Here is a 24,322-nt window from a genome sequence, read left to right as displayed (position 1 = left end):
GTGGCACTGCCCTACCTCCTCCACTGAAGGGCAGCAGGACTCCCAGCCATTATGAGGAAGTGAAAAGTCCCAACTGTTCACTGCCTTCTCCTGCTCTGAGGACCACTGCTGTGGGGTCTCCTCTGGAATCCATTCCATAGACCAGGATTCGGTGAAGGTTTCTGAAAAATTCACCTCCGTTTCATCATGTTTCACTCTGTTCAGACCCCTCTGGTAGCCACTCATTGTTGCAGGATAAGTGCAGCATCCTCAGCTGGGACAGCGTCTGCAGGTTCATTAGCTGGATTCAATGCTTCAACTGAGAGTTAGGTATTGAAATATATAATTTTTGTTTGTTTGTTTTGGTGAAAGTAGCAAGTAGGACCCAGTGCCCAGTGTTGCACTTGGCATATTGAGAGGTGCTTCTGGTCACTTGTCCTGATGTGGCGGCACAAACCCCCAATTTTTGTGACACTTTGAGTTCTGAATTTAATTAGCAGATAGTTTAAATATTTTTATTCTTGAGAGAGTGGGACATGTTTAGTGGGATCCGTCCTTAATGTATTGTGCATAATGCTCTGTTGAAGATAGTCTGTGTGTACGTTTCAAAGGCTCAAGATGCCACTCTCCTGTGACTGTGATGCCCTGTGTTAGGGCACCTCTCCTGGTTACTCTCTAGTTGCCTGTGAAGTTTACTGCCTGGGTCAGGCTGGTGGACCATAATGACTTCACCATAAACTGTTCTCATGATCTTGGTGCCCAGGTGGCTCTCAATATAGTCTAGCAATCCAGCAGTTGTTCAAATATGACTAAGCTGTATTTTTTGTTGTGCCTCAATTTTCCCATCAGTGAATGGGGACGACGATAGGATGGCTGGCTGCTACAGGTACTATTTTGTCAGATGCTGTTTGACCCCTTGTCCAAGTTTATGGTTATGCGTTTATCACGGTGGCTTTTGGAGCCAAGCCTGTCTCTGCCTCTAGTGTATTAGGTCTGTGAAGGCAGGTCTCTGAGCACATCCCACCATCCTATCACTGGATAAATCAGGGATTGCATGAGGGGTGTTATGTAGATACCCTATAGGTAACGGATTGGAGTCTTACTACCAAGGGATAGTATACTTTCACTCACTCACTCATTTATTCATTGGCGGGGGGAGGAAGACTTCTGGGTTCTGACAGGAAAATTACTTTTCTCCCAGCCCCCATTTAAGCGGCAAAGCCATCCCGACCGCTTGCCCTGGGGTCAGGCGCTCTTGGCTTCATTTGGAACTGCTAGCAAGCTTCCTGAGATGGGAGGTGTGCACAGAAGCGGAGAATTCATTATGACCGGTTAGTCATCCGTGGAGATTGTAGACACTGCCCGTGGGCAGGGCGCACCTGGCGCTTCCTGGGTGGGGCCTGTTCCCCGCGCTGCGCCCCAAGGTGGGAGCTGGAAGGCCCACGGGAACCTGGGGGGGGGGGCTCCTCAGTGGCCCATGTCCCCGCGCTGCCACCTCTGAGATCAAGCCCAGCATCTGCTGGAGGAACTTTTTCCAGGGACTGCTGGGCAGGATCCTCGACGACACCACCGGGCAGACGCCACAGCCCCCCCTTCCTTCCCTGAAAGCTGAGGGTGCTGAGGTGGCAGGCGGGGGCAGGAGAACGCGGGCCCTGGTGCCCAGGCCGCCGGGGGACCCCGCGAGGTCTGGAGCGCCGGCTGGTCCAGGATGACTCAGCCTCGCTGGGGTCCGTCCTGACTGCGGGCCGGCGCGAGGGTTCCGCAAAGTTCCCACTCACTCCCCAGACTTCGCGCGGGGGTCAGGGGGCCCCAAAGCCGGGTCCCGAGGCCTCGGGGAAGCCTGGTTCTCAGGGCGCCGGGGGTACCCCGACTTCTTTCACCTCGCCTTTCCTCTGCGGGCCGCCCCAGTGCGCCTCCGCCGGTCGCTGGGGTCCGAGTCGGTAGGGGACCCCTGGCTCTCAGAGGGGTCTTTCATTCCCAAACCAAAGGAGTCTGCCCGTCCGGAAGGACTTGGCGCCCGATTTGCTCCCTGCCCGCTCCGGACACCCCGGCCCCGCCACTCCCGCAGCCCCGAGGACGCCGGCCAGGCCCATCCAGTGCCAGCTGTTCGCAAGCCCTCGCCCGGGTTCGGCGCGTCCAGGCGGCTCTGCTGCGGGCCCGCCGGTCCCCGCGCCGGTTCCCTGCACCGCGGCCGCGCGCCGCCCTCCGCGCCTTCCCCGCCAGCGCCGCGGGCCCAGGAGCGCTGCGGGCGGCCGCGCAGCCGTGCCCCGCCGGAGCCCCGAGCCCCAACGCCCCCCAACGCCCGCGGGCGACCCGGCTCCTTCTTCAGACTTTTGCTTCTTCACCCGCTTTCTCTCAGGAAAACTGCGCGGCCGGGCGGGGGTCGCGCTACCTCTAGGCTCCGCGGCACCGACCCGCCGCCCCTGCCCCGGACCCGGCGCGCCCGCTAGGAGCGGTCACCCACCAAGTGCAGGGCGCTGCGCCCGCCTCGGCCTCCCTCCGGCGCCCCCAGCCGCCCCGGCGTGGACCGCCCGGCCCGAGGCGCGCCCCGGCGGCGGACTGCGGAGTTGGAGCAACTCGGCGGCCGCAGTGGCCGGGCGGGGCGGGGCAGGGCGCGCTCGCTGCGGCCAAGGACACCCGAGTTGGCGAGTCCCCGCCCGCGCGGCGCCTCCCACCCGCCCTCCGTGGCCGCCGGACTCCCCCGGGCTGCCGAGGCGGGGCCGCGGCCGCCGCTGCTAGAGGCGCGCTTCCCTCCTCCTCCTCCTCGCCTGCTCCCCCTCCGCCTCCCTCCCTCCTCCTCCCCGCCCTCTCCCCACCCCGCCCGCTCCCTTTTCTGCTCCTCAAGTGAGCTGGGCGCGCGAGGCTGGCGGGCAGCGCGGAGCAGGCAGCCCAGCGCGCAGCCCACCGCCGCCCCGCGCAGCTCCCGCGGCCGCTCGTGTCGCCGCCGCCGCGCGTGGAGGGAGCCCAGCATGGCCGGGCCGGGCTGGCCGCGCCAAGCCTCCCGGGGGCCCGGGGCGCTCCTGGCCGCCGCGCTCCTCTACGCCGCGCTGGGGGCCGCGGTGCGCTCGGAGCAGCAGATCCCGCTCTCCGTGTAAGTGCAGCTCCCGCGCCCGGGGAGGGGACCCGCGACCTGCTGTGCTCAAGTTTGGGCGCCGGCAGGTGCGGCCGGCAGGTCTTGCTGGCGTCGGCCTCGCCTCTCGCACCTGCACTCCTTCCAGGAGCGGAGCGGAGCGGGGCGGGCGGCGAGGTTGGGGTGGGACCCTCCAGCCCCGACCCCCGGGCTGGCGAGTGGGACCTGGAGAGGCTCACCTCAAGTGACAGCGCCAACTTTGAAGCCTGTTTACTGAACCCAACTTCCCTGGGCCGGTTGTTTACCCCGTCGTTGCCACCTTCACTTCTTTTTGGGGAGGAGGATGGGTGGGCTTCTTCCGATGAGTATCGGCCAGGTGATGCCCATTTGGGGTGGGTAAGTTCTCGGGCGATTATTCAAATAAAACCCAGCGATCGTTTCAGACAGCCTGGGAGACTTTGCACATTTTGAACTATGTGACCCCCCTCATGCCCCCTCCCGCGCCACCGCTCTGCAGTTTGGTGCTTTTTCTTTCATTCCCCCCAGCCCCCCCGCGCGCCCCCTCTCCTGTGTATCTCTCTCCCGGCTCCTTCAGCCACAGCCCGCGGGTGCGTGTGCGTGCGCGTTGGCTGTGACACGGGGGTTACATTGGTTCCTGTGCCCTTTTCTCTTGCAGGGTGAAGCTCTGGGCCTCGGCTTTTGGCGGGGAGATAAAATCCATTGCTGCTAAGTACTCCGGCTCCCAGCTTCTGCAAAAGGTAAGGTTTCTGTGGTGGCAGGAAGCAAGCGAGGATTTTTTTTTCCAGCACAGAAAATGGAGGCAGTTTTAGTTTTCCAAACAAACGTGAACCCCGGCAGCATCAGTTAGCAGAGGTGTCCCTGATCCCCGGTTTCTTGGCAATGCCCTGTGCCGTGACTTCTCCCTACCAGCTGGCTATTTTTAGATGACACTTGATTCTAAACACAAAGAAAAGCAGGATACTCACAGGCACTGTCCTGGCGGGGGCTCTGAAACTCAGTGCTTCTGCACAGCTCTCCTCTTGGTGTCGGTACTGCCGTTTCAGTGCCAAGCGCAGATGCTCCTCAGCCAAAAAAATGCTAACTTCATCCAAGGGGTCCAGATTCTGTGCCTATTTGGCGGTGCCTTTCACCTCGCCTGCCTGGGAGGCTGGGGTTCAGTGGATCAGAGAGAGACGCTGCACTATTGTTTGTCATCCCTGCAGTTGTACAATCCCATTATTCCCCAATCATCTAGACCCAGGGCTGGGATGCATTACATCATTACAGATAAGGAGAATGAATATGGTTATCTTTCCACTCAGCTGCACTGCCGGGTAATAACCTGGGAGAGGGGTCCGCAAACTTAAGAAATTGGTCTGCATCCATATAATTCTGGAGAGTAATGAGAATGGAGAATTGATTATTAGGCTTTTATCAGGAGCGGCATCAATTTTAATTCAAACAGACAGCATTATGTTTAAAATTACAGTGTGTGATATATGGTCCTTTGCCCTCCTCTCTAAGAAGAAAAGAAAGGGGGAAAAAAGGTCTGGGAATGAGAGATTAGAGGGGTTAAAAGAGTTTCAAGTTAACAAATCAACAGGATTAATCCAAGTATTCTCTTAAAGATAGAAAGCAAAATTGGCCTTGAGGGGATAATTCTCCGAAAATGGGTACAAACAACTTAAATTGTTAACTTTTAAGCATTTTAAAATGTGCTTTTTGGGCCAATGTAACATATGTGTTATGCATGCTGCCTGGTAACCAAGTACGTATTTTATTTATGGCATACCGCTTTAGAGAGTAGCATTTTTTGGGACAGTATATGAAACAGTTTGTCACATGAAATTTAAATATCGTAATAAAATACCAGCCCATAATAGAATGTTATTCTGGTTTAAAAACTGCCAATAGCTATACTCTTTTAAACTGTGCAGATTGTTTGCTCAACTCCATTATTTGGGGAAGGAGTTCATTGAATTAAAGGCATTGGTAAAAATTTGAGGCTCTGATGTACCCTATGGACGATGACAATTTGCATACCTGTGAACCTTCTCTCAGTTTGTAAGGATTGCGTCTTTTGCTCGTATTCTTTTACTCTGGACCAGTCTGTACCCTGCCTTGGCATTTTGCCCATGTGTCAGATGTGTTATGTGGAGAATTCTGGACTATCGCATTGTCTGTATATTTTTCTTATGCTTTTAAAGAAGAGAATATTTGTATAACTTTAAAGAAATACTTTTCATCTGCATGTTGTAGTGGAGTTGTAGCAACTCTGAAAGCATTACTTCAGAGCCTGTGACTGTTTTCTTCGTTGTGCTTACATATCTTCTATCTCACATTTTGTAGGGACACATGAAATATATATTTTTCCTCTCTCTGAAGTGAAAACACACACACACACATTCACACACTGCACAAAACCCCATCAACCATATTATGGGCTTCTCTATAATAGCAAATTGGAAACAGTTAAAATGCTTCTCTTACCTTCTCATCAGCATCCTTTCTGATAGTGAATTCACAAGCCTAGCTTTGCTTTTGTCATCTTTGCAGCTTGACAATTGTATAATTATTTCCAGCTGTTTATGGCTTTGTTGTCAGTTCTTGCTGTTGCCTGGCATTTGGTAATCTGATGCGAGGAAGGTGAGGTGTTGCTTAGAATTAGGGTCCAGGACGGGTATCTGCTCTTGCTCTTGGATTGCAATCACCGGCCATGGAGTCCTGAGGTACCAGGGCTTTGGCTTGCTAGGCAAATACTTCCATGAATGATGGGCAGGGCACATTAGACAATGCACACTGGGGACCATTTTTGCAGTTATCTTTTGGCCGTCTTATTCCATTGCCCCCAACTATGACTATTTTAAAAATTAGCAAAGAACACTGATTTAGAGAGTTCAGAGGATGAATGAGAAAAGATCCGAGGTGCTCGGGTGTGGGTGTGGGAGGCATAGCATCATTTGGAAAAGCAAGGAGTCGGTTGCCTTTCTCTTTATTTTCAAGTTTCTGGCCATTTGCACGAGAAATTACTCCTCTAAGTCAAAACTCTCTGCATTCTTCTATTGCAACATTGCATCTTTAACAGTTAAAATACTCTCAAAATGACCGAGAAAACGTGGTTGAAAAATGCATTAACACTGTATTAAGAGGACTCAAAGGTGACAATACTGTGTTGCATAATAGACTGTAATTACATTTTTAAGGCAAGAACATTGAACCTTGAATTTCAGTTAAGTGAGGTATACTGCAGGCCACTGTATAATTGTATGCACTCTATTGTGTAGTTTCTCTAATTGACACTTCATGTTGTGAGGGATGTAGTATGCTCATTTTTAGCATGGCACTTTAGGACTTTTTGCACTAAGGCAAAAACTTTATAAAGTAGTTATTGTGAGTAGAAGTTAAGTAATAATTGGCCATCTATTTTAAGGTGTTTGAGGACAGGGAAAACTGCCATTTTGGTAATAGGTTCTTATTAGGTAATTTAATGGGAGGTAGCAGAATTATCACTGACTTCAACATAAATACACATAGTTAATAATGTGCCTCATTGTTGTGGCTTCAGACAGGAGACTATTGCATTAATTGTTTCTATATTTCATACCATGGCTTATTCTACTTTAGCTTATGATAATGTATTAGTTATTCATTGTCAGTCTTTTTTTATTTTTTTTCCTCCTTTTTGTCTTTGCTGAGCACAGGAATAGCAACCTATTAGTTCCTTACAAAGAGGAAATCTTTTATTTTATAAAATGCAGTAGTCCGTGTTTTAGCGAAGTTGTGTGTTTTCAGTACAGAATGGGGGAACGTGGGGCTTGGATGTTGGAGCTGGACTGAATCTTGAGAGGCCATCCTGTGGTTTAGGAGCGCGGGCCCGGGAAGGAAGGTGCTGGTATGTGGCTGTGTGCCTGGATGCTGCCTTCCTGAGCTGCAGATACTGCAGGGGTTTCGATTCACTTCACCCTTTAATTAACTTTCCTATTTGACATATTCATGCCAGGATTCAGCTCCTCCATCTTGCTTCATTTTCCCCAAAGAATGTGCTTTGTTTGGGTTCTTTGGGGGAGGCATGGCTTCATTACCCCTCTAATACCGGGGTTCAGTGGGAGGCATTCTAGTAGGTCAGATAACCTAGGCTGTTAAACTCCGGGGCTCCCCAGCCCTAACATTCACAAGAAAAGGCATTAAACTGGCATGATTCTCATTTCATCCTCCTTGGGGACAATTTGGTAGGAGCTGGGTGTTTCATTCTATTTAGTCCTGCATTCAGGGAATGCTTGTTCATGGAAATGAAGGGTTCCAATTGCATTTTCCAGAATTGTGTTGATAAATACACAGCAGAAATATAGGTAATGTGTGTCTGTGGCAGTAATGCTGGGAAAGCATTGACATTTACCTTGGATGCCCCTTACAGCCCTTCTTGGAATGCACAACTAGGTTTTTGTGTTATCAACTATTTATCGAGAGAGCGGCTTTAATACACAAACTTGATGTCTCTTTCCACAGGGCAGAGTCAGCAAAGTAAAAGGCTGGCTCTTTAAGCCACTTTGATAATTATGACTTTTTTATCAATGTGGGAATCGATGGATGTTTGAATAATTAAATAGGAGTAGACACTTGTCAGGAATTGGGGAGCAGTGCTTGCTGCCCTTAGGAAGCCTCAAGCTCGCCCTACAGATTGCTTTTATGGGGGAGGTGCCACTTAGCTGAGCGTTTTTTGTTGAATAAATAGTTATTTGTCATCCTGCAGGATTAATGCATTCACCCTATGCTGCCGATGCTTTAAGTCACGGCACCACTTCAGTTACTGGACTTTTCCCTGGCGGATTATTTTTTAAAGTCTTGAAATCTCGGAAATGACAGCTTTCTTTTACTTTTAAAAAAATATATGTTTTCATTTTTAGAGAGAGGAAGGGAGAAGGAAAGAGACATTGATCCACTACCTCGTGCACACTCCCTACTATGGATCGCGTCCACAACCCGGGCATGTGCCCGAACTGGAATCTAACGGTGACCTCCTGGTTCATAGGTCAATACTTAACCACACCGGCTGGGCGGAAATGACCATTGTCAACCTTTGAGGGCAGTTTATATGGGTGTCATTAGCCCAGGCATCAGGACATTAGCGGGGCAGGGTAAACCAGTTAAAATTCAGTGTGAGCATCTTCCCCAGGCATATATCTACTTGCATCTATAAGCTGGTACATGGTCACTTGCTGTTCAGAGAAAGTTCTTTTTTTTATGGCTTTGTTCAGTTTTGGTTTGAGCCCCGTTCATTTCTTTTTCTTTTTCCTCAAAAAATTTTTTCTTTTCTGCCAGGTATACTTCTGCTCTGCTTTTTCTCTCATCAGGAACTGCTACAGCCTCTTCCTCAGATTTCCACATGCTAGTCAGATAAGGGAAATGAAAATGTAGGCATGGTGCTCTTGTCAGAGGCAAACTTCAGACTCTTATTTCCATGTGCTAATCAATTGTGATCAATTACTATGGTGATATCAAACTGGGTTTTCTTTTATATTGTATTTTATCTTATGTATTCTAATACCAGGGTGCTGTTAGGCCAACACATGAATATCAAACCACCTGATAATTATGAAATCTGTCAGGCACAGGCAAGCACAACTGATGTTTCCAGTCTGTGATAAAGACATACCTGTATATCAGGATGAATCAAACCATTACCCTGAGCACCTACCAGGTGGTCTATTGTATTCAAATAAGTGCAAGTTAGGGGTTCAGCCTTTTTCTTTTTCAGTTTTTGATTGATCCTCACGTGGTGTTTAGTGCTCCCACTTATGCTGGTCAATGAATGGCTTGGGGTGTTGGGCTTAGAGAAGCGTACATCCTCGCAGGGATCCTTTGCGTCAGGTCTGTCATTAATCCAGATTTCCCACTGCAGGTGCCCACTAGCGGCCCTTTTCTTTATCCAAGCACGCACCTCTGAGGCATTTATTTCAGGCACCGCCCTCATCTTCTGCAGTCACCGTGCTTGTTGGAACTGGCTCCGGAGTCCACAGGTTGTGTGTTCCTGGGACACTATGATGTGACTTAGAGGTTTGCTATGGCTGAGACTGAGAAAAAAATGAAATCGATGTTAGAAATGCCAGTCTATGAATTTGCCTATGAGATTCCTCCCCCTCCTCCATTTTAATGTAATTTTTATACAAGAGGCACGTGGCCCGTGTTTCACCTCCAGTGACTCGAGTGATGCTTTTATGCATCATTCAACGAGAGAAGTTCCTCATACCTGGCAACACATAGAATCTTCATCAGCCCTCTCTGGTCCACTACAGTCAACTTCTCCTTCAAGGGAAGAAAGTGAGGTAGAGGAAGAGGAGGGTGCTTGCTGTCCCTTGCTCTTCCTGAGCAGTTAGAGACCAGGAGACAGAGAGGGGGCTGTGTCTGAAATGTAAAGCCCGACTTAAGGGCCCCTCTTTGACACAGTCCTCTGCCTGGGCCACACCCGCCCTTAGCAGACTAGGCATCTGCATAGCTGATGTGTTTTGGGGGATTTTTACCTGCATAGCCAGCACATCTGCTTTTCAGAAAACAGTTATTTTACAAATACAGCTCTGAAAAGGGTCCAGTATGTTTTCAATAAATGGCAAACATTTCGATTTTCACTTGCTTTGAACAACACTCTCTGGGTGCTCATTCCAAGGCAGTGTAACTATGGCATTACGTTTATAGGGTGTATTAACTTCATATGTTGCATGGCTTCCCCAGTTACCCCAAATCAAGATTATGAAAATAACTCAGAAACCAAACTGGGCATTTCAAGGCCAAATTGGAAAGGAGAGCATTATCTCTTGACAAGACAGTGTTGGCTACTTCTTCACTTTGTGCATTTGCTATTGGAAAACTGTACCCTCCCAAGGTTAAAAGAGCTGCTATTCATGTAAATGCCCTGGACAGGCAAGCTGGGCAGGGCTGTGGATGGTCTTGGCTTATCCATTTCTCGTGAAGCCACTGCCAGTCGATATTCGGGGCTTGCACATGTCATTGCCATTATACTTATTAAGTTTGTGCATGCATGTGTGTGCCAATAAGAACGGATGCTGCTCATCGCAGAATGTGCCAGATGCTGCCTGCTGACAGGAGGACTGTTCTTGTCCTCTGTGCTTCTGGAGAGCAGGGCCTGAGGGAACACACCAGGGAGCTATGACAGAACCGAGTGACCCGGTCCACCGGGCGTGGCTTTGTCCAGCATCTGAGATTTTATAAGCAGCTGGAAGCTGAGGATCTGCTCAGACCAGGATCAGCTACATAATTTGCAGGGCCCAGTGTGAAAGGAAAACATGAGACCTTTTGTTAAAAAATTATGAAGACTTTCAAGATAATAATAGAGCATTAAGGCAAGCCGAGGGCTCATTGGGTCCGGGAAAACCCACTGTGCGAGAGGCTGTCCTCAGTTTGGCTCCCCCCCCTCTGCTGAGTCACTGGTCCTCTCAGCCTAATTTAAGGTTCCTGGCTGCAGTCAGTTTAGGGGGCATCCTTTGCTCGTCTTTGTTGTAATAGGTGGAGAGCGTGGAGCATTTCCAGAGATATACATCTTTGGATGCTGTTAAAGGTAAGGTCACTGGCCTAGGTGCGGTGGCACCCGTCCTTTTATGTTTTCTGTAGGCATTTTCTGAGGGGCCTTGGCCAAATAATTTCATCTATAATAATAAAAGCGTAATATGCTAATTAGACCAGACAGCCGAACGACCTTCCAGACGTTCTTCTGGATGTCCTTCCGGATGTCCTTCCAGACAAAGTCGGGGCTGCAAGGGCCAAGGCAAGCTGCCATGGCTGCGAGGGCTGAGCCCCTTGCACGAATTTTGTGCATCGGGCCTCTAGTCAAATAATAAAAAACAGCATTCACTGGGTGTCCCTGCATTCCAGGTACTGTGATAAGTACTTTACATATGTCATGCCATCCAGTTCCCCCAACAACCTACGGAGGCAGGGACTACCAGTCACCCCATTTTACAGATTTAAAGCTGAGGCTTCAGAAGTTAAGCAGCCTCCCCAAGGTGACCAAGCTGAGCTTGCAGAGTCCACGGTGCTGTGGCCTCTCCCCTCTGTGTGCTCTTCTTTGACCTCAGTTCCCATTTGAAAAAAATGTGAATGTACCTGCCTTCTCTACCTCCTGGGTATTTGGGAGGCTTAAATGAGATAACATCTGGGAAATTACTTTAGAAACAATTAGAGCCTAGGATAACAGCTGAGAGGACTCGGCTTGGAGTCAGAACTTGGATGTAAGTCCCAGATCTGCCATTTCCTAGCTGGGTCACCTTGTATTTTAACATTTCTGAGCTTGTACTTGCAAATGTGAAAGGAGATCAATACCTTCTACCTTACAGGCTGTGGTGAGGATAAAATAAAATAAAATATTCAGAGCATCTAGCACAGTGCCTGGCACTTAAGTGCTTCATGCCAGCGAGTTGTTGAGGTCATGGTTGTTTGCATGACACAAATACCAGCTCCTCAGATAACGCCATTGAGCACTCATGGGGCATGGCTCCACACATACATGTGGACTGAGTTAGCAAGCAAGTGCATGAATGGGTGAGTGAGTGCTGGGTGCTGGGGTGTAGGCAGGTGAGCCCACCTGGAACTTGATGGGGAGGACCCTGTGGGACCAAATACTTCAGAGTAGGAGGAGGCAGCAGCAGACACAGCCTCTGTCCAGATGTTAAGTCTTCTGGAGGTCAGCGCCCTTCTCCCCGAGGGCCGGGGAGTTGCCCAGAGGAACCCTTCACACAGGGTCTTCCTGTCACTCCTCCCTGGCTCACCCTGCTGTGTAGGTGGTAGGCCAGGCCGAGGAATGCCTGTGTCTGCTGCACTGCCCAGAGGGACAGCCCGGAATAGCCAGCAGCTTTTCCTGCTGTAGAAGTGCACCCAGCAGCACTGCAGACATGCATTAATCCAGATATCCTCTAGGACAGCAGGCCAGGCATTTCCTCCTGTGAGAATTCTTCTTGCTGGCCTTGGCGGGGGGACACTGAACTTCTCCCGCCTAGCTCCCAGGAAGCAGTGGAAGAGGCCAGTCGGGGACCAGGCACCTCGCTGGGGTAGGGAGTCTTTCCTCCAGTCAGGGAGGGAGATGCTGCACTGCATGCGGGCCGCCATCTGTCATCAGGAGGCACTGAAGGGCATGCATGTTCCTTGGTTCTTCCTGCAGCTCTGCCCTCCCCCTCTTCAGAGCTTCCTTGACACGTTCTGTGTTGTGTTTTGGCCTTGGAGCATCTGCAGTCCTCTGCTGATCTCCTTAAAGAGTTTGAATGAGTGACACTTGCCACCCCTCTGTGTGTAAACTTAGGCACCAGTATCTTGAAATCATGAAGGGGATGCTATTGTAGTCGCATAACTTTTAAAAGTTGTTTATGCATCAAGCCATTCTAATGAGCACCAAAAGTCAGAAGTCAGTAATGAAAGAAAGCGAGGTGGCACCATTTTTACCTTGGTTTGCTCATCAGCAAAGCAGAGCTAATAATGAAAGCCCCTGTGTCAGAGGGCTCTGGGAGGATTATATGATATAACACAGGAAGAGTTTAGAATGATACGTGGCACGTGGGAAGCTGTAGCTCGCCAGCTACTCTCTCATTTATAGAGTCTTGTTTCATTATTAATGAAGAACAAGAGAGACGCCTGGAATTGTAGTCACTTTGATCCCATGATGAGTTCATAAAATTAAGGCAGCATGTGTCACCCACACTTAATATGATGGGTACAATGGCAAACAATAACATTTATTATGTCCCCGAGGAGGTAAAATTCTTTTTGCCTCCCCCCTCCTCACCCTCCCCTCCCCGCCAAATTTCCTCATCCTGTCCCTCGCTCAGTAAAAGTGCCCAGTTGTGGGATTCAAGTTTGTTCCTGCTATAACATTGTATCGTAATTTGCAAAGCAAAGTGAGAGTCAGAAACACCGGGCCGGCTTTTGCCTGTGTCCCTACACCATCCGTAGTGCCTTTTCCATTGTGCTGCGCTGAGGCAGAGGTGGAAAAATATTATAGGAAGGAACAATAGGTGTGGGAGGCAATAAATCCATTGAAAGTAGGAAGTCTGGCCGCGAGTCATAACATACAGCTTTGCTCTTAGCTTCCTACCAGTTTCCGTGATCAGGGGAATTTCTGTTAGCACAATACAATCGCATCATGTACCAGGTACAAACAGCTCTGTGGGCAGAGGGTTTTGCCCCCTGACCAATAAATGGCAGTCGCCTGGCTTCTGGGATGGTCATGCTGAAGTTTGAATGTCCTTCCTCGGTGCTGGTCTGGGCTTCTTTCGGAATGTTACACTTTTGCACACTGGCTGAGGGCACACTGCAAGGGGATCACTATCAGGCAATCTGTACAGGTGCATGGGTGTGTGTGCGTGGGCGAATGTGTGTGTGGGTGTTTTAATATACATGGGTTGTGTCCTTTTGTTGATGAAAACTGGTAACTCCTTGAAATTCCCAGGGTCTGTGTCCAAGTTCAAGCATTTCAGAACATCAGGAGTCATCTGGTCACCCTGAAATCAGAGGTAATCCTCTCAGGAAAGGGCTCATAGCTCACTAACCTTTTCAAAATACAACCAGCAACACACATTTCCCAGAATAGGAATTTCAGAATTACAGACCCATGCTGGATTTCTTACTTCAACAGCAAGATTTTCAGGGTTTTTTTTTTTGCATGAAACAAATACCCTGTGAATAACAGGAAAAATATATAGTGTTAGAAATTAGAGTTCATTGATTTTAAAAGTCTTTAAAGAGAGGCGGTTGGTCTTGGGAGGGCAGAACTGTGAAGGGGTGAGAGTCTGGATCAGAGTCAGACTAGTCTGGGTTTTGAATCTGATGCTACTGCTGACTAGTCAGTCACGGAACCCCAGTGTTCTTACCTGTCAAATGGGCACAGTGGTACTAACTTCTAGGGTGGAGTGGAGAGGTCTGACTGAGGAGCCACACTCGGGATGCTTAGCCAGGAGTGGCTCCTAGGAAGCGTTTAGAAAAGGTGGGCTGTCGTTACTGTTGGTTACTGTTGTTATGATTATTATTCCACAGTGGCCGCTGCCATGTACCAGGGAATGTTGCTGCTGAAGATAGCAATTTGTTCACGGGGGGGAGAGCTCATAGGCCATCCACAGGCCTCGTTTGTGACCTCCACGAACACTGCCCAGCACAGAGCCCCGTCCGTGCTCCTTAGGCAGTAATCCTAAAAATGATGCAGGTACTTTGTATTTTGTGCCATGTGCTTTATTTGTACTATTTCATTTAATTTCTCACAACTACCTCTGAAGTAGCATTTTCTTCTCTTTCATTTGTTTGTCCTCACTCAAGGATATTATTTTTTCCAATTGATTTCAGAGAGAGGGTGAAAGGGAGGGAGGGAGATAGAGAGAAAGGGAAAGAGAGCAACATCCATGTGAGAAACATCCACCATATTGGTTGGTGGCCTCAACTTGCACCCTGACTGGGGCTTGGATTGAACCTGCAACCCAGGTTCATGACATGCCCTGACTGGAAATCAAACCCGCTACCTTCCCGTGTGCAGGCCAACGCTCTAACCCACTGAGCCACACCAGCCGGCTGAGGTTGCATTATAGAAGTGCAGAAATGGAGCAGACAGCGTGACTTTGCCTCAGGCTACATCACTCCTGGTGGCAGAGGCAGGCTTGAAGCCTGGGCCATGTGAATCCTGGGCACCTGGGCTGGGGTCTGAGGAAGGGCACCTGGATGCCTTCCAGAACCAGCATTCTCCCTGAGCTTTCCTTACAGCCTGGCGTTGGTCCATCCGGGCGGTTGTTGGAGGCTTGCTCCTGCTCTCATCCTTTCCCCAACTGAATTCTTGAATGTTTGGGTACATAGTCATTTGCTTTCATAATGCAGAATTAAAAGGGGCAATGGCTGGACTGAAGGCAGGGCCCAGTAAGCCCTCTAGCTTTTTACAGTTCTCTCTTTTATTACAATAAAATGATGCTACTGATCTTTTGATTTCAGCTCATTAGGTCTGACTCTTAGAAGCCTTTCTGAGAAGCTCATTGAATTTGGTTAAATTTCCTTTTGTGCGTTCCCCATTATGGTAATGGATGTTTCTGTGGAAGAGCCAGCGTGGGCTCTGGGACCTGGGGACAAGACTGATCTGGCTTTGCGATCCAGCTTAGCTCCTATTCAGCCCGGCCTCAGGTTCCTTATCTGTCAAATGGGGTCATGGTGAGGATCCGCTTTGTTGACATCTAACAGTCTCAGCGCAGAGCTGGACATTCGGGAAGTACTTTGTCAATTTTAATTCCTTGGCCTTTGTTATTCCCATTCTTCGTCTTTCTGTCCTGAATGTTGGATGATGCTTATTTTTTTATTTCCCTCTGGGACGCTACAGTTCTGTGTTTCTGCATGAGTGACAGCCAGCTTGAAGGCCACAGTCCTTTGACTCACCACGGTCAGTTTTATTTTGCTTGGAATGAGTCTGGCAGATCCGTCCATGCCCTAGGCAGGTCTGGGAATGTGTGATATCCTGAGGACCCCTTAATCTCTCTCCATGGGGGCTGTTGAGAAGGAGGCAGGTAAGCTAGACCTTAAATTCCCGGGGGCAGGCTTGTTCTTTCGGGGAGGAGAGGGCCCTCTTTGGCACGGGGCACAGAGCTGTCTTCGGGGTGCGCTTCAGGGGCTGTTGTGGACGCATGAATGTACAGATGAACAAAGGAAGGGTGGAGGGGAGCCTTTTCCTGGTGCTCACAGGCTAGTAATGAGAATAAGAAAGCTGTTGAGCACAGGCTAAGAACAAGGTCCTTCCCATCCCTTTCTTCATTTACTCTCCAACGCTGGGTCTTATGGGTCCCTAGCATCAGGCGTGGATGCCACCAGAAGTCGGAGACTGCCTCCCAGCTACAGCAGTCCAGCTCTGAAGCCCTGCGAGCTGTCCCTCACCCACAGCCCCTGGGTGCCAGCAGGGACTGCCAGACAGCCTAGCCAGCTGGTCTTCACTTCTCCCAGCCTGTGGCTTCCTCTCGTCCCAGGAGCCCCCCAGCCCATCTCGGTCAGCCCCCTGAAAACACGGCCAGGTCTCCCCGAGAAGCCTCCCAGCCAGGCTGAGGGGTCCCGGTGCCTCCGCAGCACCAAGCCCGGCAGCTGCCACCGGAGCACCGCAGTGCTGGGCAGGAGCACCGCAGTGCTGGGCGGGTGCACGCGGAGCACCAAGCGAGACTGATGGGTCCGCGCAGCCGCCACCATCAACCTGGGGGAGGCAGCTCTGCACAGGCAATTAGGAAGCTGCTGCAGCTAATTCCATGGAGCGCGCCAATGCCACATTCCCAGTGACATTCCGGAGAAATGGATTTTATTTCTGTCCCCGTCACCTTCATGTAGGGCCGTTACCTGGCCTTCTCTGAGGCCCTGCCAGCTTCAAAATGTTGCACGTTGTTTGCTGAGCATGGTTTCACCTTCTTAGTGTGGCTTCCTTTGATTTTATATTTTTTTATTTATTTATTTTCACATCACTGGGACTGGGTTTCTGAGTGTGTGCGTTGCAGGCAATCAGAGCTGCTTCTTCGTCTGCTGCACGTACCTGCAGCATCCACAGAGCAGCACTACCTACTCCTGGACCACATCCTGGCTGCGCCCTACATGGCTGTGCCTGGCACCTTCGTGTAGGAGGAGACCTTGGGAGAGGCCATAAATCCAGCCTGGGTGATTTGCATTTGCATTTGTGTCCTGCAGGTGCAATTGCCTGCTCTCTTCCCCAGGCCTAGTCCCCGGAGCTGCCTGAAATAAAGCCTGCACCAAGCACAGCTCCTCCGAGATGAGGGGGAGCAGCTGGCTGCAAAGTGGGAATTAAATTCTATGGATTTGATGGGGGGCAGTTTTGCCAAAAGATGTTTAGCTCCAGCCCTCCTTTCTCCCAGTGTCAGAGTCAACAGGGTATGGCGTTTGGAGGCTTCTGGAGGGTTCCTGCATCCAGCTCCTCCCTGGGACGTTATTCTATGGCGTCCGTGAGGCTTCCAGGATGACCTTTGCTCTGCGGAGCACCTCGGGTCATATCACACCTGGAATTTGCCGTGTGGCCTTGCAGTGAGTGATCAGAACCCTATGCTCATTTCTGCCTTCCTGCTGCGCCTGGCTGCTCACTCAGGCGGGACTGGGAATGAGAGACCTCAGGGCCGGAGAAGGTTGTCCTGAGAACCAGACCCTCCCCTGTGGGTTGGGAGACTCAGTGGCCTGCCCCGGTGTCACAGTGAACCGGGAAGGCTAGCCCGGGTCCTGCACTGAGCCCACAGAGGGAAGGAAGACACCATGTCAGAGGACAGCGAGAGGCAGCCTCTAGCCCCCTGTCCCTCTGTGCTTGTCCCACACCGTTCAAAGCTCCCCTGCTGGCCTGCAGGAGAAACTGGTTTGCAGCCTTTCCTGGGATTAAATCTCTTTTAAGCCAGACTTTTACCTATAGAAAATGTTTTCCCAATGTATCTCTTTTTAACAGCCAAAATATTTGTCCCAGTGTGTCACCGGGGAACATTCTCCTTATTAACACAATCTGCATATGGGAAGCCAGTAGAAGTCAGAACAATTAGTCAGATGTTTATTAAGCACTGATAACCATCTGGAAACCCCAGGTCTCAACTTCCTCCTTTTGCACAATAGAGGTTCAAATGACCGCATGCTTCATTTGGGGTAGGATATTATGGGTTGGGAAAATCTTTAGCCGTCTTCACAGACCTATAAGAACACATTTGCTTTTAACCTAATGTTGGAAATATTTTCTTCCCTCCTCCCCGCCTTTTCTTCCTGCTTCACCAGATACCTATTAAATACTCAATGAGGCGTGCAGAGCGTGCTGGGCGCCAGAATCCCTTTGCTGTTGTGGCTACCTTTTCCCATCCTCACCCAGAATGCCTCAGGACAGCACTGCTCACAGTCCCCAAACACACCAGGCCGTGCCACGTCTCCATGCCGCAGCCCGTGCTGTTCTTGCTGTCTACACTACCCTCCCTGTTGCCCTTGTCTGGTGCTTGAGCCTGACTCTGGAGGATGTCAGACTTCAGCATCAGAAATATCACCCTGGGAGCTTGCTAAAATGCATTATTCCAGGGTCCCACCCCAGGAGATGGAGACTCAGTAAGGTTGGCCCAGGGCCCAGCAACCTGCATTCTAACAAGCTAGGTGATTCTGTTGCTGGTTGTCCATGGACCAGGCTTTGAGAAATGTTGCTTATTTCTGATTGTTGGGAAGGCTGCTGGCTTGCCCTAAAGAGACCCACTCATTCCCTGTCTTTTCTGCTGGGGGGAAGCGAGCACATCTTCCCATCATGGTTGGCTTAAGCATCTGTGTGTGAAGTCTGTGTTGTCCTGAGCCAGAGGCTGTGGCTGCTCGGCCTCTGACCCCAACCCGACGCTGGCCCTCGATGCAGCCTTCCTCGGTGTACCTGGCGTGAATGGAGCTTTGAACAAGTCAGGCATTTTGTGTCTAAGTCAGAAGGTACCTAGGAGCATGTCTGATTGTTGAGGCAGTTTATTGAGAAATCACTGAGCAGACTTGAAGTGGCCATTCTCCAACTTGTGAGATGGAGAGGAATTTGTTGATCTGTCACTGATGGCCTTTCTTCTTACCAAAGAGGTGAGAGGGACCTGTGGTTACTAACCCTTTAATAAAAAAGGGTTGGTATGAAAGACATCATCTGCTTTGCACAGAAGGCTGCTCCTGATCTGCCTGGTACAAGAATTGCTCCCCCAGGGGTCTGTTGGGCACAAAACTGCATCCCCCGCCGCCCCCCCCCCCATCAGTGGCTTTTAAACTTTTTTGACCATGGCTCACAGTAAGATATACATGGTTCATTGCAACCCACTGCACACAACTTCACATGTGAAACACAAGTTTTATGGAGCAATACTTAGCCTCACTCTCTGTAGTGTAGTCTGGTCTGTTCTATATGATCATACTCCTTTCTACTATTCTGTTGTGTTGTTCTGTTCTATTCTATTCATGTTAGAAGGCTAACTGTGAACAGTAAATTGATCTCACAAACTAATAAATGTGCTAAGAAAAAAAGCGCTGTAAATGTTGCTAGGGTAGATTATAGGTTGGTTCAATTTTATTCTGGGAACTACAGCATTGATCTTTGAGATTAAAGCTGTGTTTTCCCCAATTATAATGCTAGGTGGTGATAGATAACATTTACCATCCAGTCACAATTTAAGTTCTTTATATAAATTGTAGCTCACCTTCTCAACAATCCCAAGAGAGAGGTGCTCTGATGCCCCATTTTGTAGATGAGAACACTCAGGTTCAGGGAGGTCACATAGCTAGTACGCTGGTTCTTGAGCTCAGAGCTGTGTGGCTGTGAGCCTGTATGCTTAACCTGTGTTTGCACTTACCTCTTCCTGTTGCCAGCAGCCACCGTAGCTGGTCCTAAATGTTACCACTGGGCTCCTCTGTGGACAGTATGGGATGGCACAACGGGGAGCATGGGAGGAAGTGTGAGAGAAAGGGAGGAGCATGGAAGAGGGTGAGCTGTGGTCTTTAAAAACATCTGGTATTATACCTAGCACTTAGAGAATTTACAGAGGTTTTACATCTGTGTTCTCCTGGCCACTTCCTTTTACTGTGTCCACTGCATCTGGCATTTGTTATTGTACCTGCTGGGCAGTTAGTTTTCTCATCTTTTTCTCTGACCAGGGTCATCTTGGCATGCCCAGGACCTGGCCCAAGGAGAGGCCTCACGAGCATTTGGTGAATGTGCACGCGCATGAAGAGGTCCTTAAATTTAATCCTTCCAACTAGCCCATGAGTAGCATTCTATGCTAGTATTGCATTTGAGGAACTGGGCCCGAGATTATGAAGCGAGTGATGGAGGAACACCACCCCTGCGTGCAGATATGACAATTATGTTCTTATTCATTTGTTTTCTGAAAATTAATTTGGTTATCCCACCTCCCAAGAATTTACTTTCCTACATCTGGATTTGGGTTTGCTGAGCTTGGTTTCGTAGGTGTTTTTGGTTATTTAGGTGTGATGTGGCTTGACCAGAGGTCACGACTAGAGAGGTCAAGGCCCTGCCTGGGAGTCTGGGTCCAGGTTCCAGCTCTGGCTCTGACACTGCTTCTTCCCGAGCCTGCTCTCCACCAAGCTCCAAGGGCCCTCAGTGCCGACTCAGCATAGCCAAGCGGCGGCAGGCCCTGCCTCAGTTCCCAGTCTGCTCCACCGGGAGATGGGTGGCACTCTTTCCATTCAGTGCCAGTGGCCACCTGTCCTACCAACATCTGCTGCCCTTGGCTCTGTCTGCACCAACTCCTGCTCGATTAGAGGGAGGTGGGATACTACTGGCCCTACCTCAGGAATGTAGTGGGAGCAGTGATGCCCAGCAGAGCCAACTCTGGGGAAGACAAGACAGAAGTAGCGAATGGCCAAGAGAAAACAGGGCCGCACCATTGTTGGAACGGGCAGCGATGACATCCCATCTTGGTACATTCTCCTTTGCATTTTTGCTGATGTTATTTCCCAGGAACTGTTGTACCAAAGCCCTGTTTTTAGAGTTGTGTCAGGGAATGGAGTCATCTCTGAATATAAAAGGCAAAAATAAAAGGGACTAAAATATTTGACATATGATGAAGTTCTGTGATATTTTAGACAGTGAGTAAATTGGTATTTATATAACCTGATATATTCATTTCCCCTGATCCACCCTCCCTTGAATGTTGACTTAATAACATGCATGACTAAATCACGTTAATTGCTTTAAACTGCCAAAGTAAAAAAAAAAAAAAGCCAGCATTTGTTCAACAAGTGTGCCGGTGTTCTTTCCTGCTGGAGCCGGGGAGGAGCTGAAGTCTCGGGGGAGGGAAGGCTGATACGGAACCAGAGCAGCTCAGGAAAGGGGGCCTGTACATCCCAAGACTATGAGCGGATGGGGCCAGACCTAAGCAGTGGAGCTGAGGGTTCAGCTGCTGGCATCTGGCTGTAGGTTCGAAGCCCGTGGATGGTATATAGCCTTGAGCAGCTACTTATTATTTCACATTTTACTCTTTTATAAGTGATCCTGGTCTCACTGGATTGTTGTGAAGGTGACATTAGATCATGAATATAACATTTAGCTCAGTGTCTGGCAGTCATAGGAATTCAGTGAATGGCAGCATCCATTGTTATAATTCTTTTTTTTAAAATATATTTTATTGATTTTTTACAGAGAGAAGGGAGAGAGATAGAGAGTTAGAAACATCGATGAGAGAGAAACATCGATCAGCTGCCTCCTGCACATCCCCCACTGGGGATGTGCCCGCAACCCAGGTACATGCCCTTGACCGGAATCGAACCTGGGACCCCTCAGTCCGCAGGCCAACGCTCTATCCACTGAGCCAAACCGGTTTTGGCAATAATTCTTACCATTCAGTTATGCACCTGCCCTCTGAGGTATTGCCCCATCCAGAGGATGTCAGACCCCCCTTCCCCCTCCCCCGTCCCCCTCCCCCCTTCCCCCCAGAGCAAGACTGTTGCTTGCTCATTGCTTTATTTTTTGCTCCCATAATAATCTCTGTCAGTAAATATGTGTGGAATGCGTGAATGAGTGCAGCAAACGAAGGGACTTCAGAGGCTGAGAAAACAGGCCCAGAGTGGTCGGCCAGATTGGGAAGGACAGACAGACAGAGATTCACGCCAGGTCTGCTTGGTCCGCAGTCATGGCCATCAACTAGTGGGGCTTGTTGGCTCCCCTCTTTAATGCTACCCAAGTTCCCAGGAGGAATACCATCTGTCCCTGCGATGTGAGGGTCAAGTGTGTGTGTGTGTGTGTGTGTGTGTGTGTATGCACATTTTCCAGGATGGCATCCGGAGAAGGTGGGCCATGTTAGCTGTAGCCTTATGATTTTTTAGAAACTAATTATTCGGTCAGTTTTCATGCTGGAGCAAAATGACAGACTGGTAAGCTTTCTGTCTTTTTAAATTTCTTTTTGTTAAATCTCACCCAAGGATATTTTCCCATTGATTTTTGGAGAGAGTGGAAGAGAAGGGGGAGAGACAGATATATATATGTATATATCTCGATGTGAGAGAGACAAACTATGGTTGCCTCCTGCACGCACCCTGACCAGGGCCAGGAATCGAGCCTGCAACTGAGGTGCGTGTTCTTGATAAGAATTGAACCCGGGACCGTTCATTCTGCAGGCCGACGCCCTGTCCACTGAGCCAAGCCGGCTGGGGCAGCTTTCTCTCTCGGAGAAAAGCTCCTGAGAGGCCCCTGTGTTCTGAATCACAGAGTCCCACCAGGATGCTGAAATAGCCCATTGCCATCAAGGCCCATTCGAGGTGCCTTTTTAAACAAATACATTTTTATTGATTTCAGAGAGAGAAGGAGGGGGAGAGAGAGATAGAAACATCTATGATGAGAGAGAATCACTGATTGGCTGCCTCCTGCACGCCCCCTACTGGGGATCTAGCCCACAACTTGGGCATGTGCCCTTGACTAGAATCAAACCCTGGACCCTTCAGTCCACAGGCTGATGCTCTATCCACTGAGCCAAACCGTCTAGGGCTCGAGGTGCCTTTTCTTGGACTTGGTAGAGGAGAGCTTTCCCCCTGAGCCTCGTGTACATGCCATCTTTCTCCTGTATATTACAATGGTGATTTAAACCTCCCCGCTCACTGCAAAATCCCTCCGACTCCAGGTGCAGTGGGCTATGGAGGTCACTGCGTCTCGTCTTTCTCAGATCTGTTTTGCAGGCAGGACTCCGGGGTTAAGTGAGGACGAGAGGGAGCAGCAGAGGGGCTGGAGTGTGAAGAGGAGCACTTTCTGTTCTTTTTAAAAAGTCCTTGAATTAAGCCCTTGAATAGTGCAGTATAGATCGGAGAGATGATGGCTATTATTACTTTGCTTCTTGTGTAGCAGGTATTAGTCCAGGATGTCAAAATACATCAATAGCACATTTCTTTTTCCATTTCTCCGCTTCCCGTGGAGGGGGAGGGGAGGGCATTTCCAGAGGGAATATCGCTGCCTCAGACCGTGCTGGGCCCTGGCAGGAGCACGAGAAAACAGTGTGCACTTGATGATTTCTTTCATTTACTCATCATTCATTCATTCCTCACTCAACAAACATTTTTGCATCTTGCTACTCCATTCCAGGTGTAATGCTTGGCTTTGGGGACTTACAGACAAGCAAGCAGAATAAGATGCAGTCCATACTCTCATGGAGATTACCACCTTGTGCAAGAATCAGGCATTTCGTCCTGGTCAGTTTGGCTCAGTGGATAGAGTGTCGGCCTGCGGACTGAAGGGTCCCGGGTTCGATTCTGGTCAAGGGCACATGCCTGGGTTTCGGGCTCGATCCCCGTAGGGGTCGTGCAGGAGGCAGCCGATCAATGATTCTCTCTCATCATAGATGTTTCTATCTCTCTCTCCCTCTTCCTTCCTCTCTGAAATCAATAAAAATATATTTTAAAAAAAAGAATCAGGCATTTCTCAGAGAATTAGACTAACTGATTCAAATCTCCCTGTGGTGACCTGCTCTGGTCCAGGGTCAGAGGAGGCTTTGCAGAGGGGATGAGTTTTAGCTGAGACTGGGGAAAGCAGGGATTCATATGACATCGAGGTAGCAGAAGGGACCCTGGATCCTCTGTGACACTTCCTCACCCATCATAGCCCAGCTCCACCCTCACCTGGGCCTGTGCTTCAGCTCCTTGCCTGAATCTAGGTCTCAAAGCTCATCCCATACTTTCTTCTCAGCCTTTGCTTCTCTTGTTCCTACTGCCCTAATGCCCGCCCCCCCCCTCACCCCTAGAACTGCAGGTGGGGTTCTCAGTCCTTGTGCCTGTTTCTCTAACTCACCAAACAGTTTTGAGCTTCTGCTTGGCCGGTGCTCAGTGCTGGGCCCGCAGCTGCTCCGGCCTTCAGAAAGCCTTTCTTGGTCTCTGTCCTGCTTTGCCTTCTGCACCGCTCTGCGCTCATCATGGATGACCTTGGCTTCTAATCACTGTGGTACCACCATTGGGTCTTCCCCTCAGCTCCACAAGCTCTTTGTGGCCCTCCTATCCCTTTCATTTTTGTTTTCCTCAAAGCTTCCTAGGACAAAGCCTGGTGATGACAATGATGATGATGATGATGATGATGATGATGATGATAACAACACCCTGATGCTGTTGAACATTTACCACAAGCCAGCTGGCGTTTAAAACACCTAATACATATGGGCTTATTTAATTCTCCCAACAGCCCCCCCGAGTAAGCTCCTCTGTGATTATCCAGAGTTAACTGAAGAAGAAACTGAGGCATAGAGACTGTTAACTTTGCCAGTGTCACATGGCGAGAAGGTGATGGAGCCAGGTCTCCAG

General features: G+C 49.6%; 1 protein-coding gene across 2 annotated transcripts in view; it reads left to right on the top strand.

Annotated features, from left to right (window-relative positions):
- Window positions 1–2,857: 2,857 nt before the first annotated feature.
- Window positions 2,858–24,322, top strand: part of CACNA2D3 (calcium voltage-gated channel auxiliary subunit alpha2delta 3) — a gene marked incomplete at its 5' end in the record, with an annotated part of 806,336 nt that continues 784,871 nt past the window's right edge. The window contains 2 exons of one of the 2 annotated variants that reach the window (XM_081105975.1): window positions 2,858–3,070; window positions 3,726–3,807. In XM_081105975.1, the coding sequence (XP_080962101.1) occupies window positions 2,949–3,070; window positions 3,726–3,807 (204 nt within the window). The remainder of the gene's footprint in view (window positions 3,071–3,725; window positions 3,808–24,322) is intronic. The other variant, XM_081105974.1, reaches the window with a different exon arrangement.

Source organism: Myotis nattereri (assembly GCF_964212035.1).
Source record: "Myotis nattereri genome assembly, chromosome: 14".
Classification (NCBI taxonomy): Eukaryota; Metazoa; Chordata; class Mammalia; order Chiroptera; family Vespertilionidae; genus Myotis; species Myotis nattereri.
Note: the sequence above shows the minus strand (reverse complement) of the source record. Positions and strands in the feature narration are given on the sequence as shown.